Raw genomic sequence first — 15,068 nt, forward strand, 5'->3', positions numbered from 1 at the left:
GTAGAAAGATGTTCCACCATCATCAGTAGAAAGATGTTCCACCATCAGCTGGATGTATCTTCACCAACGTGCTCCTCTGTTCTCTGGTTCTGATCCATGCTGCATTTATTTATTCATCCAGGAGGTTGGATTTTCCTCTCAGTCTCTGTGAGGAAACACTGGCTACAGTTCACTTGAAACTCTCTGAATGTTTCCTGACAGCTGAGTCAGTCGTGACTTCACGGTTGAGACAGGAAATGCAGAATTTTTAGATTTTTCCAGAACCTTTGCTGTAAATGCTTCATTTTTTTCCCCAGTTTTATTTGTGACATGTAGAATTAAGTGACCTTAATGAATCAAACAGGGTTTAACTTAGATTTGGTTAATTTCCTTAAAAAAGCTGCTCGTCACATGATTAGTTCACCGACCGACATCAAGATGAAAATCCAGAGTTGTTTTTCTGTTTTTGCGGTTTGTTGGTTCAGACCCAGCTGTGAGTTTTTAGGTTGTTGAGAGTTCGATGTCTTTTCTGTAGAAAGCATTAAACTGAACGAAGCCCTCTGATTGGTCGTCTGCAGAGCCTGTCGCTGCACAGCGACGTGTCCGGCCGCTCCATCAGCCGCTCCGTCAGCAGCCCGGTTCCCCAGGAGGAGCTCGGCCCGGCTGCAGGAGGCATCGGCGGCTTCCCGGTGTTCGGTGGAGGCTACCCTGGAGCTCTGTCCCACCTGGAGGAGGGAGGCTTCGAGCAGGAGGAGGGGAAGGCCGAGGTCACCTGTATGTAGGCGGAGCTGCTCCAGAACCACATGGTGACATTCACACGGATCCACGGACCAGAAGCTTCCTTTGACAGACTGTAGAAGAATTCTGCACTTTTTTAAAGAACATTTTTATGAAGCCATAATGACAGTAAGGTTTTGTTTAGACTTTACACACATTTGAAACACTTTTTGAAGCAACACAAGGAGACAAAACGAGGCTCGACCTTCTTCCTGTTTAGATTCCGTTTTTCTTCTTTCTTCCTGAACCGGCAGCTTCTCCTCATGTCGCTCACTTTGGTACTGAAATACTTTACCTGTACATAGTTTTCTGAGACGTTCCAGCTGAGTTTTGCAGCTCATCGTGTCTCACAGCATTATTTTGTTCTTTTCCTGTTGGAGCTGCAGATTTTACAGGTTCTGTCGATAATATGCACATTTTTCCTGCAGAGGATAAAGTTCTCCACGAACATACACAGAAACTTTGGCAACTGTAGTTTAAAGCCTTCAGACGAGGAGGATGTTTCGTGTTCTTGTGCTGTACCATGTGTTTCTGTGAGCTCAGTGTGTATCAGTACAAAGAGCTCCTACTCTGATTTCTGGAGTATTTATCAGTGAGAATATGAGAAAATAATGTGTTTTGAACATTAAAGCATCTAAACATGTTCTAGTACAGTTCTAACCCTAGAACCGTAGACTGTGGACACTTTGTCTCTCTGAGTCCGTTAACAAAAACACCAGTTCAACCTCACACAGGTCCTGCTGCTGCTCTGCTGCCTCCATCGGTCCGTTTGTGTTATTGGTTTGATTTGGGAGATAAAATCTCATTCTGAAGGCAAAATGAAACAGCGATGATGTCGGTAGTAGAACCGTTAAAGTGACAATAGACACGTTTTTTTTGTTTTAACACGGGTTTAAGATGTGAACTAATGTATTAAAACAACAAAGTCACGTCGCTGAAGAGCTGCAGCTCCTGGTTTCTGGGATGATGTACCGGTCTGGTCCTCTGGTTCCCCGTCGACCCACATCCAGCAGCTTTATTCTAATGTTCAGGTTTGAACAACATCTGAGGAACTAAAACCTGAAAGTTCTCTGTTGTTTCTCATCGATTCAGAATCTGTAATGTCAGACAGTCGATCAATAATCTCTGATCCCGGATGAGATGAAAAAAAACCTGAAGCATCTTTGAGCTCATGAACAGAACACTGATCATGCAGAAGTCCACTCTGCTTCCTTCCACTTAAATAAAGTTGTTTTTTTATTGTTTCAAATTGATCAAACTGTTTGACCGTCAGTCCCGAACCCAACCAGCACCGTCACAGAACCCCGAAGGAGCAGGACGGTCCGGGAGGTCAGAGGTCTTGGTGCTGTAAATATCTTAGGAGGTTGTTGATGTTTACTAAATGTCAGTATTAATATTCCAGATTTTCCTCTTTGGACACATTTGTACATTTTGCTCCCTTTATCTTTGGTGTTTCTTTTTTATTATTATTGTTGTAATAAACACTCAGTATTTCACACCATGAGTCTCGTGTTCGTTCCTGTAAACGGTGAACTGTTGTGTTGACGCGGCTGCAGGTTTGTGTGACTGAATCTCTGCAATAAACCACCATTAGCTTTAAATTTAGCTGCAGATGATTAGTTCCTTTTCAAATGATTGTACAGTTTGTGCTGTTTAAGGACTCAACAGGAATAAAAGGTGCAGATAAATGTTTTCTCTTCCATCAGGACGATCTGGGACCTGAAGCCAGTAAAAGTTCAACGTACTGTTTCTGATTCTTCGCTGCTCTGGTTCGTTTTTTTTAGGCTCTAAAACTCTGATCACCGTGAACAGCAGCATTTAAAGAACACGACGCCAGACACACCGGCTGAATAATAGGTCTTTTTTATTAACAGACATCATGAAAATGTCGACAGTAACAAAATTTTTTAGTCCATTTAAAAAAAAAAAGTGGGTTGGATTGACAAGACTCCTCCCACAAAATAACTTAATGAGGGGAGGGTTAAAGAAGAGGTTGTGCTCCGATACCTGGATGTGGCCGATGTTCCCTCCTTCAGGATCCACCCCGACGCTTACAAACCGCTCCGCTTCCTGTTCGGGAGCGTCGGCCACATCGTACACAGTAATAGTGGGGTCATGTCACAAAGCAGGATCAGAGTTCGCCCAAGAGTCAAGAGAAACAAGATCCGACTGCTAGAACACGCACGAAGCTAGAGATTAAGGTTTTCTTTGTTCACTACCACACAAGCCGCACATCTACGTTGTGTTTTAATAGCATTATTAAGTCAGCAGGCTAATTTAGTGATCCGTTTCATGGGACACCCCCAAACCAGGCAACACAAGCAAAGAGAACAGAAGCAGACACAAAGAGTGAAGCACCATCAGAGAACATGACAGTGAGGAAGAAGGAGGCTTTATGTACAGAGGGAGGCTAGACCTTACAGGTCTCCATGGTTACCGAGGGTCTGCAAACCCAGCTGCTTAGAGAAGATCCACCTGCCACGTCCACAGGAAGCAGCTCAGAGCTCTGACGGAGACGAGTTCAGGACGAGTGTGGGCTTTGAGAGGAGATAAAGGTTGTGAGGACTCGAAGACGAGCCCCATCAGCGCCGACGTTTCAGAAAACGACGGCAGCTTTTAACAGAACTTAAAACTGGCTGCTTGTGTCAATCAGAGACCTCCTTCTGCAGGAACTTGAGGCCTTTGAGGTTCTTAGAAGAAGAACTGAAGCTGCGGAGCCTGTCTAGTGGCTGATTTCTGGCAGGAATCAAGAACTCAGGTCAGCTACCTCTGAAACACTCCCATGGAGCTGATTGGTCGAGCATTACACAGGTCTGCAGGAACTCAGGCAACATGAGTGTTCACATCACTGCTCTTTTTGTTTCCATCCAACAGCTGCGATGTTCACTCAGAACACTAACTCCAGCTCTACGAGCACGCAGGACGTAAGACAGGAAGGTTTCTGTGACCTGGGTGGCGGCTTGAAGAGGAGAGGCTGCTGCTGGACGAGGACACGCAGCAGAACAAACAGCGTCCAGGGTTCAGCATCAACACTGCAGCGGTTCATGCTGAACAGAGGTCTGAACCCTGAAACAGCCCAATGTCTAAAACGACCACAGACTAAACTTACAAACCTGAAGTGTCGTGTCTCCTACATGCTAGCAGAGCTGCTGGAGCTCAGTCTGATCCAACACTAATGGAAACAGAAGGACCGCTAAATGTCCGAGTTCCTGCAGAAAGCTGCCCAACCAGTGAACCAACACTAACGAACGACGTCAGAAAGTACGACTTTAAGATGAAACCTTCCAGACTTCAGTTTCTTCATTACAAAGGTTCCTGGTCCTCAGAAAGTCCCTGCAGTTTTAATTTAGGCATTTTTTTGGTTTATTCTGGTTTAGGTTCAACCAGCAGACGTTAGAGGCCCGAGAGCTGCAGATAAAAATCACTGCTTTACCTTCACTGAGCTAAACTGACAGCTAAGAAGGAGACGATGGATGAAGTCCGAGGCTCAGAGTCGCTCAGGTACGACCACTGATCTAAACTACACGGTTCAAACTGCTGCAAACACTGAAACTGACCGAACGCTGCGATAACGTTTGGTGGACGCAGCAACAGAGCGGCTTCCTGTGGACGTTCGAGGGTCGGGTCAGGTCGGGTCGGGTCGGGTCGGTCCTACAGGAGGAGCGTGAAGCAGAACACCAGTAAATAGATGAAGTGGTCCTGCAGGCTGAACTCTGCTCCTGGTTCTCTTTACTCCCTGCAGATGGACTCGTGATGGAGGGACATGGACAGTGTGACTACAGGAGCCTCGATACACTGTAGTGTGTGTTTGTGTGTGTGCGGGATGTGTTGTGTACATATGCTGTGTTTACATGTGTCTCCCTTATGGCAGCAGCTGTTAGGCTTCGCTCTCTCCGGCTGACGAGGTGTTCTGAACTTCCTCCTCCAGAATCGGCACGATCAGGTTGTCCTTGGACATCAGGTTGTACTTCATGACGAAGCGCGTGAACCGGTGACACAGGAAGGTTTCGTTCTGCGCAAAAACACAAACATCAGAGATCAGCTCCGTGTTTAATGCAGCTGTGACAAAGGACGACCAGACCGGACCGGACTGGACCGGACGGTTTAACAACCAATCAGGATCCACTCCGGTCCGGTAAAACACTGTATCTCCAGATGTTAGCCCTCAGGAGGAGCTGGTCGCTCTGAACTGTGCATCAGTGAATATTTATGATCAGAGTGAAGCGTAGTGAGCAGAACACCAGAAACACACTCAGTACCTCCCAGTACACAGTACTTCAAACAGTACACATGCATGTACATGTTCTACTGCATCTGCTCAGACTCAGCAGTGTGCAGCCAGCTTGCTTCTTGGCTGCTCTGACCAGTCAATAATAATCTGCATCGTCTGCTGATGAACGTGCAGCAGCAGTAAGCTGGTGAACCGAACTCCTGTCACTGTGATATCTGAGTCTGCTGCCGTCAGGTCTGAAGACGTCCTCGTTAGTAAATCTAATCGTGACTCCACAGTTAAAGAGACCAACCAGACAGGAACAAACATGCAGCAGATGAGAGCAACACCCACCTCGTACTTGTCGAATATCTGGCGGTGATGGAAGTAGGCGTGGGAGAATATCCTATAGATGCGCCGGCAGACGGAGCCCAGCTTGGCCACCGAGGACTCCTTGATGCTCACCCTGAACACAAAGCAGAGGGACTGAAACACCAAACAGTGGATTCTACTGAACCTGATGGTCCACAGAACCCGGTCAGTCTGCAGGATCAAACACCTTCAACATCTCTGACACCAGCTTCACTGCCTCGTGTCCAACAGAACATTATTCTGGTACCGGCTTCAGTCAACAGCTTCTGGTCAACAGCTTCAGGTTTAGAACTTGGATTCAAACAAACTACCGTCTACATTTAATGGACTACAGAGGCCTCATGCTCATACTTCCCATCGAGTCTTGACTGGCTGCTGATTAAAGCTGCAACCAACAATTACTTCCAATGCTGATTATTCTGTTTTGTTGTGAAGTTGTTTGGTCTTTAAAACAGTAAAAAATGTTGATCAGAACATCCTGAAACGTGTCCACGATCCAGAGACACTCAGTTCACTGCTACCCAGAAAATATTCACAGCTAAGAAGCTGAAATCACAGAATTTAGACTTTCATTCATTTAATTGTTTGGTTTCTAAAACCTCAGAAAATGTTCAGTGTTTCTTCAAACAAAACTCACAGATGTTCAGTTTACTGTCACCGAGATGGAAAGAAACCAGAAAACATTCACAGGTTAGACGACAAAGATCGTGTTGAGCGTCTAGGATTTGTGTCTCCATGTCAGAGATGCAAACGATCCTCAGAACACGACGTCCTGCATGAAGCGCTGACTTACAGCACAGATTCATGTCAGTCTGATGAATGTGTCTGGTTTCAAACAGAGAGCTCACTGACGTTATCACCTCTGATGTGCTGAGCTCGTCTGTGTTTGTGTCCATCTGATGTATGTGAGTTCAACATTTACTGTCTCCCAGCTGTAAACCTTTCACTAAGTTCACAGTTTGTCTGTTCGCTGCTCAACAGAAGCTCCGTCTCTGAACAGCTGAAAACACCGCAGTGACGACGAACCAGTGAAGTTACAGACAAAGAGCTGAAACTTGATAGAAGTCGGCCTCAGCTGATGCCATTTCATCCTAACAACATGTCGGAGAGCTTTAAAGGAGGACTGACCTGCTGGGGAAGTATTTGTTGCTATTGAGGAGGCAGGCAGCTCCGTCCAGCGTGTGCCTGGTGTAGTCGATGGCAGGACACTGGACACAACAACACATTCACGGGTCAGAACAGATGTGTGCGTCGTACCCAGCAGCTCTGAGGACTCTGCGGGGACTCACCTCTTTGGGTGTCTTGTGGGCAGCACATAAAAAGATCCACTGCTCCGTGGCCGTCATCTGGGTGCAGGTGTCTGGATGACACTCGCTCTGCAGGTGAGACGAGCTTTAGCAACACTCAGAGGAAGCAGCTGTTCTCTGAACTCCTTCATCGACTTGTGACGTCAGACTCGATAACTTCAACACTTTGATTAATTCGTCCAACAGTTCTACATCCGTGTTTTTCACGTGTTGGTATCGTGTCTTAATTCTTGACCTGTAACTTCCTCTTTTGTGTTTATTTACCAGGTTTGGTGTTTATGGATAAAGTGCTGTTGTTGCTTGAGGGGTAAATAAAGGATTGAATGAATGCAGAGGAACGCGGTGCTCTGAGATCTGACATCACATCTCGTGATAACTTCTCATGCTGTCAGATGTTGTTGAATTAATTCTGGTCTCAGCTGAAACCTACCTGGATAATAAACCAGCTGCTCCTCACTGTGATCGGACTGTTGGCTAAATCATAAAATATCGTCACAGAGCAGAACCAGGCCGAGCTACCGACCATCATGACCTGCTGGTGAAACACTGATTTGTCTTCTAACAGCAGATTCCTGAAGCTGCTGAAGCTCCTTTAAAACCTTGAGCTGATCTCTACTTCTGATTCTCACATGAGTCCCTTAAACTGAAGCACCCAAACATGAAAACATGTGAAACAAAACATGAGCGAATGGAGTGAGTTGAGTGACGTACCTGCAGTTTTACAGCTAACCCGTTGAGCTCCAGACAGAACTGCCTGCAAACAGATCCAACAACAGCAGAGTTAGAAGAACAAACATCATTTAAACGAGGTAAAATCACAAACATTCCAGTTTCTCAAAGTCAGGTTATCGTAGCATCGGGGCAGTAAACTGCAGGACTGGTATCATGTTTTCAGAGACAGAAGAGAGAGAAGTCAGCTCTTCACACGACTAACGCGTTTCATCAGACCCACACTGGACACGACTCCAGCGTGACATGAGCTAATAACACCACAGAGAAGCTTGTAGTGTGCAGAGGCAGACTTTGACATTCACACACTACAAATATGAGCTCCAGAAGAAGACAAGCGTGGATCAGGCGTCACTGTGCAGGAAGCAGCAGCATCACGACTCCCATCTGAGCCTGAAGGGTTACAGGAGAACCAAGCCTCTTACCTGAGGTGCTCGTACTTCCACACGCCTTCATCCTGACCCTCCGGAGGCTCCAGGATTTTGTCGATATTGGAGCAATCTGACCGAATGTTCTGCTGAATGTACTGAAACAGAACCAACAGAGCCTCAGTCAGCCAGGCCAGCATTCGCTCCTTCACCTTGGTATGATAATAACACACATCATCCTGTATTTGTACTGCAAGAGTCTCCTTCCTGTATTCACTGTCACTACGCTACTGTGGATCTGAACGATCTGAGGTTAATAAATGTAGCTTCATGTAATTTTTCTGGCACTTTATGATTTCATTTGTGATATAATTCATTAAAGTCAAGCTTCAGTTCAGTATTCACCGTGTAACGATGAATAAACGACCAAAGCCTGAGTCACAGCAGCTGTGAAATCCAAGGTGTGGCTGTGAAACAATGACAGAGCTTCACTGAGCTGCAAACATGTTCTGATCAACGGGCAGAACAAACACCTGAGTTCCTGCCTGCTTCTATAAATAACACTGACTCGCAGCATCAGTGTCGTTATTTATCAGACGCTCCTCAGACGTCTCAGACAGCAGCCTCTGCCCTCCGCTGCCTGCATTGTTTTAAACTGCGGTTTGAAAGTTTTACATTTGAAAAAGAAACCGCTGTACCATGAACTGGTGGAAGGTTCATATAGTGAAACCAGACCAACAGGTTCTGACTGTAACCTCTGCTTTTATAAGCCCACTACAGTTAAATGGTTGGTTTATGTTTCTTCAAATCTCAGAAAACACAAATGTTCAACGAGATATTGATCTTTGATTATTGTGCCTCCCTAAAGGTCCACTGACACAGACGGGCGACCGACTCTGAAGTCAGGAAGCCTTCGTACTTGTTCTCCTGTCGTGAGCTTTACCGTCACGTTACAGGACAAACAAACACAACGTCGCACTTCAGGTGTGCAGCGATTCCTCCAAAACTTTTTTTCTACATTTCAAAATCCCCAACACCTTTCTTATTGTTTTTTTCTTTACAATTTCACATCAATTACAAACTGAAACGTTCATAACAATTGAACTTTCCTGCAGTGAAGTCTGTAACAGGTCACGAGCTGAAGTTCAGTTTTGTTGCTTTCAGCTGTTTGTACAGCAGCAGGTTGAGTCCTGACCTCCATCACTGCTGGAATACTTCTACTGTATAGTTGGTGAAGTTTATTATTATTACAAATAAATAAACTGGGATCATTTCAGATTGAGTTCTGTGGTTCTCTGTCCTTGTGTTTGGTTTGTCTGAATGAACATTAAAGTGTCTGACAGGCAGGATGTCATCAATAACAGACTGATTACTCCTGGTGTTTTTAGTGTGTTTTCTTTTGTGCCAGTGAACATGACTCTCTGTTGGGTTAGACTGAAGACAACAACAGGACCTTTGCTATAATCATCACATTTACAGCCAAACCGTGTTTTAACCACCAGCAGGTTTAACAGAGTGCTGCTCCAGACCAACATGCTGCTATAAATGGCAGGAACGGACACACACACAGACACAAATCCCGGACACACCTGTTGGACCGCCAGGGTGCTGTCCATCTCCTCGAATGATTCATCCGGCCAGTTGTAGAAATCCTGCACAGAGGACAGTCCAGTTAGCCACAGTTAGCTGCAGCGGCTAGCTGTCAGCTGACACTAAACAACAATCATTAACAGCCTGGACTTGTTGTCGGTGTCAAAAAAGACAACAACAGCGGCTCAGTAACACTCACTGGGTTTGACTTATGGTCACAGGAAAAGCTTTTCGAAGAGAAAACATCTCAGCTGAAGTCAACAGCTCTGATTTATCTGCATTTGTCAAAGCTCGAAGCTAACTAGTTAGCATGATAACGTCAGCTGGGACGCGGCTGCTTCCTGCGGAGCTACACACCGAGACACGGCTGTCCGTGTGGGAGGACTGTGTGTAGACAGCCTTCACCAGGTTTAGTCTAGAAATATTCAAACGAGTGATTTTCTCTCGGAGGTTTAACACCAGAGGCAGAGCCGACGGCCGCTGCTCCAGGAACTAGACGGAGCGGCGGCTAACGCTAGCTAGCTGTCCGCGTCAGGTCGGGCCCTTCCTGTGCGCTGTCTGCGGCCGAGCTGTCGGTGAAACGGGAGCCGCAAAACGGCTTCACGACCTGGAGCAGCTTCCCCGGGTCGTGAGGGCTTTTCTGCGGTCCCGCTGCGGTGTCACTGCGGGGTGAAAACGCACCTTTGCCTTGGTTCCAGGCCGATTCCTCCTGAGAACTGCAGTACCCTCCGCCATGACCATCTCGACAGAATACCCGGATGTTCGTCAGCGGCGCTGATGTAGCAGCCAGAAGCCGGCGGAGCGGAGCGCTAGTTAACTGGTTAGTAGCTGGTTAGTAACGAGTTAGACAGCAGTCAGTAGCTGTAGTTATGGAGGAGGACAGATTACTGACCTGCGCACAGGCAAAAATACACATAAACAGAACTACAAAGACACAAAACAACAAACAACACAAAGTTAGACACAAAAACCCTCCAAACAGACTGAAAGAAGTACAAGGAGACACGAAACTAACACACACACACACACACACACACTTACAAATGGACTTGAAGAGGCAATAAGAGACAAAGAAAGCCACAAATCAACCACAAAAAAGTTAGAAACACAGTAAAGTCATTATAGGACCTGAGACACAAAACAACAAAAAAGACAAAGAGACAAAAAAAAAACAGAACAAAAAACAGACACACAAAAATAACTAAAAGATAAAGACAAAGACACACAGGATGGATAGAAAGGGTACAAAATGACACAAAACAACCCCAAATAGACACAAACAGACAGGACATGACAAAAGAGATGCAAAACAACAACAAAACGACGATGAAGAGACACAAAGTGATGATAAAGACACAAAACCATCACACAGGGACGATAAGACCGCACATCTGTGACTGACAGTTCATTGAGGAACGCTGAAGAGACGCCACTAAAACCTTTTATTACTGAACAGAGACACACAAACATGTTTCAGACACACTGAGCGTCTCTGTTCACTTGTTGTCGTGTGTTCCAGCAGATCTGAGGTCCTCCTACAACACTGGACTCATTAAACCTAAACTGAGCACAAAGCTCCATCACACTGATGATGGTGTTTACGGCAGCGTTCACTGTGTTTCTGTCCACATGTTGTTATTCAGACAGTTTCAGGAGGTTTCAGCTCTGAAGCTGAGCCATGCTGGATCCTAATCCTCCATCCTGAAGACCATCAATACAGCTGATCAGTCTGATCAAAGATTTTGAGTTTACATTCACAGAAATCAGAAAACTGCCAAACATCAGCAGCAGAGGAGCTACAGAAGCTGAGAACTGTTGGTTTTCTGTCAGTAACCGATTATTTAAGTCATCATTTCATGTCTAGAAAAGATGTGTTCTAATGATTTACTGTCATAATAAAATGATAAAGGAAGACATTCTGGCATTAATCTCATTAAATGTCTGGGATTAGATCAAACCTAATGATCAGAAGTTTCTCCTTCACCAACTTTTTATTGAAAAATCTCAGATGTTTAAAAGGCTTCTGGTTTAGTGTTTTATATTTATCATAGAATTTGGCCTGATAAGTTGTTAACCTGCTTTGGCATTTATCCATCCATCATCTCTACACCTTAATCCTCACCAGGGTCATGGGGGGCTGGAGTCTATCCCAGCTGACTCAGGGTGAAGGCAGGTTCACCTGGACAGGTAACCAGTCTATCACAGGGCTACACTTAGAGACAGACAACCAAGCACACTCACATTCACACCTACGGACAATTTACAATCACCAATTAACCTCAGCATGTTTCTGGACTGTGGGAGGAAGCCGGAGAACCTGGAGAGAACCCACGCTGCACGGGGAGAACATGAAGACTCCACGCAGAAAGATCCTGGGTGTCCTCACCGGGATGCGAACCGGCGACTCTCAAGCTGCCAGGCAACAATGCTACCAACTGCACCACCTTGCTATCCGCTTTGGGATTAATTTATTTTTTAATTTACAAAGTGGTTTTCCTCTTTTCTGTCCATGTTTTGTCTGATAACCTGCAGGTCTTTGGTCAAGTTCAACCAAGAAATGTGATTTTTAGTTTGATTTGTGAGCTGCTGGAGAAGCTGCTTTACAATGTTCAGTTTCAAAATGAAATCAGCCATTTTGTTTTCTTTTAGCAGCTTTTTTTCTTCTTCTGTGCATCACTGAATGTACAGACGGGCTTCAGTAAAGATTCTCAGGCAGGTTCTGAGCTGTTGTATATTAACTCAGTTGGTGTTCAGATGTATTTTTGTCTGTGATAAATCAAATACTGCCATCGATTCTGTTTGTTGTAAATGTTTGTTTTCATCTAACTGGTTAAATCTGCTGCAGCTCTAACAGCTAATAATACTGATGTAGTTACTTCATAAGAGCTTTTACTTTTGGTAACTGAAACAAACCTACATTCAACATTTCTGTTACATTTGTCAGAACGTCCTGTTAAATCTACAGATTTAACTTGAAATAAATGAAACACAACAAATGAAATCATGACAACAATTATGAGTTCACCTTTATTATTGTAACAAAATGAGATTAGAATTATTTACAATTTGCAATAACATAAAAAAAAAGAAAAACAGACATGAATGAAGCTAATTTCTTCTCCAGCGACGACGACGACAAACAACGAACTCATTCGACGTATTTTCCAAGAATGTCAGCGTCACGGAACAGGAAGTAGTCCTGCAGCAGAGGAGAGCACACGTTAGACAGAACAGGAGGAACATGAAGGCATTCTGTTGGACGCTGAGCTGCACCTTGTCGTCCAGAACCACTTTGGTTCCACCGTACTCCGGCAGAAGAACCTTCTCTCCGACCTTCACACTCATCGGCTGCACGGCGCCTTTCTGCAAACACAACAACACCGAAGTTACACAACAGACACACACTGAAGCTTTCCATCTTCACCAAGAAAATCATTCCATCACCTGCTCCTGTGCTGTGATGGCTAACAGGGAAGCTAACGGTGCGTTTCATGAAGCTAACTCGAGCTTCCTCCGATCTTTAAAGTTCTTAAACGCACCTCGAGGAGACGAGGAGTTTTTTTTTTTTCATAGCTTCATAAGTAACCTGACTGTCACACACCTTGTTTGCATTTTTGAGGCTAACATAGCTGCTAACGTACCGCGCAGCGTTATCATAGTTTGGCAAAAGCAGTTGCTGAAGTTGAGCAACTGGACAAACATGTTTACTGGCTGAGTCACTGCCAGGTGGTTCCACTGGACGGATGTCTGAAGCACATTTTGCAATTTTATTTTGCAATTTTAAGCCCAAAACCCAGCAGCAGGATTTACAAAAACATTTTCTTGTTAGAAAGTCCCCAAAATGTCACATCGGAGCTAGAAACTCTAGAAACAGAAAGAACTGCTGGAATTTAATTATTGTTTTTACACAAAATAAAATCTTTTTAAAAATCCTGACAAAGATTCAGAGAGCTTTTGGCTGAACTGCAGCAAGTGTTTTTCCACAGAGCAGAACGGAGACAAGGACAGAAATAAATCAGCTTCGTAAATGTTTGTAAAATAACTAATCAAACAAATTCAGGTTTAGTTGACAGAAGACGTCTCTGAGTTCTCGATGATGACGGTGCGACCCTGCAAGGACAACAGAGGGTCAGTGTGGTCCAACAGGTCAGTTCTGGACCTTCAGCTTCCCTCAACGTTAAATAAGAAAGGCTTTTAATGATTTGGTTAAAGTGGACTTCAGCTGTAGTACCTGGTTGTTCCACCAGGTGGAGCCTCTTAATGTTTAATACTGTAGAGACCAGAGGAGGCGTCACTCGGACGACACTTCATGTTGGCAGCAGAGAGCATTGTGGGAGTTTAGCAGCAACAGACTCCTGTGATGGTTCTGTCCGTGTTTTACTGCTACACTGATTTATATTATTACTGGTTTAATGTGTATGTTACATTTTACTGCTGCAAATGTTTAAGTTTGAGCTCATTTTAACTACTTTAACTTATTTTAATTTTTTAGTATTTCCATCATTCTGACTGAGTCCTGTTGACAGAAGACGTCTCTGAGTTCTCTCTCCTCCTCCTTCATGTTCTGGTTCCACAGAGCTGCAGGACTTTAGTGGAACATGAACCTCAGTGAAGGAACAGGACACAAAAGCAAACAAACACCCAGAAACTTGTTGGGACAGTTTATATGTGGGTTCAATTATCTACGCAAAAGTAAATAATTCATCTGTTCAGAGGGTTGATCCCACCTCAGGGAATGAAATCAGTGTTAAACTTCTCCTACATTGGACTTTTAACATCAAGAAGATCCCAGTGGGATTAAACATTACCAGACTGTAGGACACCTGTCCTGTAGAGGGCAGCAGAGCTAACAGGTGATTAATGAATCTACATATGAATTCATCTTCCACAAGACAGCACAGCCCAGTCCTGTAATTACCTGGTTGACAGAACCGGGTCCGACCGCCACCACTGTGGCCTGCAGAACTTTGCCCTGAGACTTCTCCGGCAGCATGATGCCGCCCTTCGTTACCGTCTCGGCCATCAGGCGCTCCACCAGCACCCGGTCGAACAGCGGCAGGAACTTTCTGAAGGCCTGAAAGAACAGAGAACAAACTGTCAGAGCCAATGTTCAGACAGTCTTGGACCACGAACCGCCTCGTTACCGGCTCAACACTCTCACTGCTTTCATTTAAGGATTTCTTTTCCATAATCTTTCTGATGATGCTTTTGTTTGGCTGCATGTTCTCATCATTGTACGGTCATTGTGTAACGTCAGTCTGATTCCATTCGCTCTGTTTGGACGCTTTATCACAATTATTGCCTGGAAAGTTGAAGAAGAATATTTGAACAGCTCTAACTTTTGACAACATCTGAAATCAAACAAAATAGTAAAAACATGATCTGATGCAAAATCTTCGGTACAGAAACAGATTTAACGCTGCACAACGCTGTGGTTCAGTTTAAATGTGATTAAACTGAGAGATGATTGATCAGAGCTGGACGAGGCCTTCCACACACAAGCCGCCTTTGTGAATCAGTTACTGCTAAACTCAGCTTCTCCTCATTTGTGAAACATTTCGGTCACGAGGACGACAGCAGCAGCCTGATAACAGGAGATGGATGAGCGAGCTCAGGGTGAAGGTTGACTGGAGGAGCTGGGCGGGTCCCAGTATGAGGACTGGGGGGAGGGGGGCTGGTCCCAGTTTGAGGACTGGTCCCAGTATGAGGACTGGGGGAAGGGGGGCTGGTCCCAGT

The 15,068-nt window shown here is 45.0% G+C and overlaps 4 protein-coding genes across 4 annotated transcripts in view; 2 read left to right on the plus strand and 2 right to left on the minus strand.

Moving 5' to 3' along the window:
* The window catches only part of rftn2 (raftlin family member 2), a 25,078-nt gene extending 22,824 nt beyond the window's left edge, over positions 1 to 2,254 (plus strand). The window contains exon 9 of the mRNA XM_008301382.1: positions 558 to 2,254. Coding sequence (XP_008299604.1) covers positions 558 to 761 — 204 coding nt within the window. The 3' untranslated portion in view covers positions 762 to 2,254. The remainder of the gene's footprint in view (positions 1 to 557) is intronic.
* Positions 2,255 to 2,603: 349 nt separating this feature from the next.
* Positions 2,604 to 10,086, minus strand: mob4 (MOB family member 4, phocein). The gene is made up of 8 exons (XM_008301387.1): positions 10,014 to 10,086; positions 9,332 to 9,394; positions 7,800 to 7,900; positions 7,357 to 7,399; positions 6,628 to 6,714; positions 6,467 to 6,546; positions 5,321 to 5,432; positions 2,604 to 4,768 (listed from the first exon to the last, which is right to left on the minus strand). The coding sequence occupies exons 1-8, from the start codon at positions 10,071 to 10,073 to the stop codon at positions 4,634 to 4,636; spliced, it is 681 nt and encodes a 226-aa protein (XP_008299609.1). The 5' UTR covers positions 10,074 to 10,086; the 3' UTR covers positions 2,604 to 4,633.
* hspd1 (heat shock 60 protein 1) overlaps positions 10,013 to 15,068 on the plus strand; it is a 16,391-nt gene continuing 11,335 nt past the window's right edge. Inside the window, exon 1 of the mRNA XM_008301384.1 lies at positions 10,013 to 10,096. Coding sequence (XP_008299606.1) covers positions 10,091 to 10,096 — 6 coding nt within the window. The 5' untranslated portion in view covers positions 10,013 to 10,090. The remainder of the gene's footprint in view (positions 10,097 to 15,068) is intronic.
* Positions 12,334 to 15,068, minus strand: part of hspe1 (heat shock 10 protein 1) — a 5,324-nt gene continuing 2,589 nt past the window's right edge. Inside the window, 3 exon segments of the mRNA XM_008301385.1 lie at positions 12,334 to 12,531; positions 12,606 to 12,695; positions 14,251 to 14,406. Of these exon segments, the coding sequence (XP_008299607.1) occupies positions 12,481 to 12,531; positions 12,606 to 12,695; positions 14,251 to 14,406 (297 nt within the window). The 3' untranslated portion in view covers positions 12,334 to 12,480.

This window comes from Stegastes partitus, unplaced genomic scaffold (genome assembly GCF_000690725.1).
Source record: "Stegastes partitus isolate 25-593 unplaced genomic scaffold, Stegastes_partitus-1.0.2 Scaffold1668, whole genome shotgun sequence".
NCBI lineage: Eukaryota > Metazoa > Chordata > Actinopteri > Pomacentridae > Stegastes > Stegastes partitus.

What these genes read in the sequence shown, in the direction of transcription:
- mob4 (XM_008301387.1), bottom strand. Translation starts at nt 10,073, where the DNA reads ATGGTCATGGCGGAGGGTACTGCAGTTCTCAGGAGGAATCGGCCTGGA. An exon ending in GGCCTGGAACCAAGGCAAAG is followed by an intron (nt 9,395 to 10,013) that starts GTGCGTTTTCAC and finishes TCCTCTGTGCAG; the next exon opens with GATTTCTACAACTGGCCGGA. An exon ending in TGGAAGTACGAGCACCTCAG is followed by an intron (nt 7,400 to 7,799) that starts GTAAGAGGCTTG and finishes ATCTGTTTGCAG; the next exon opens with GCAGTTCTGTCTGGAGCTCA.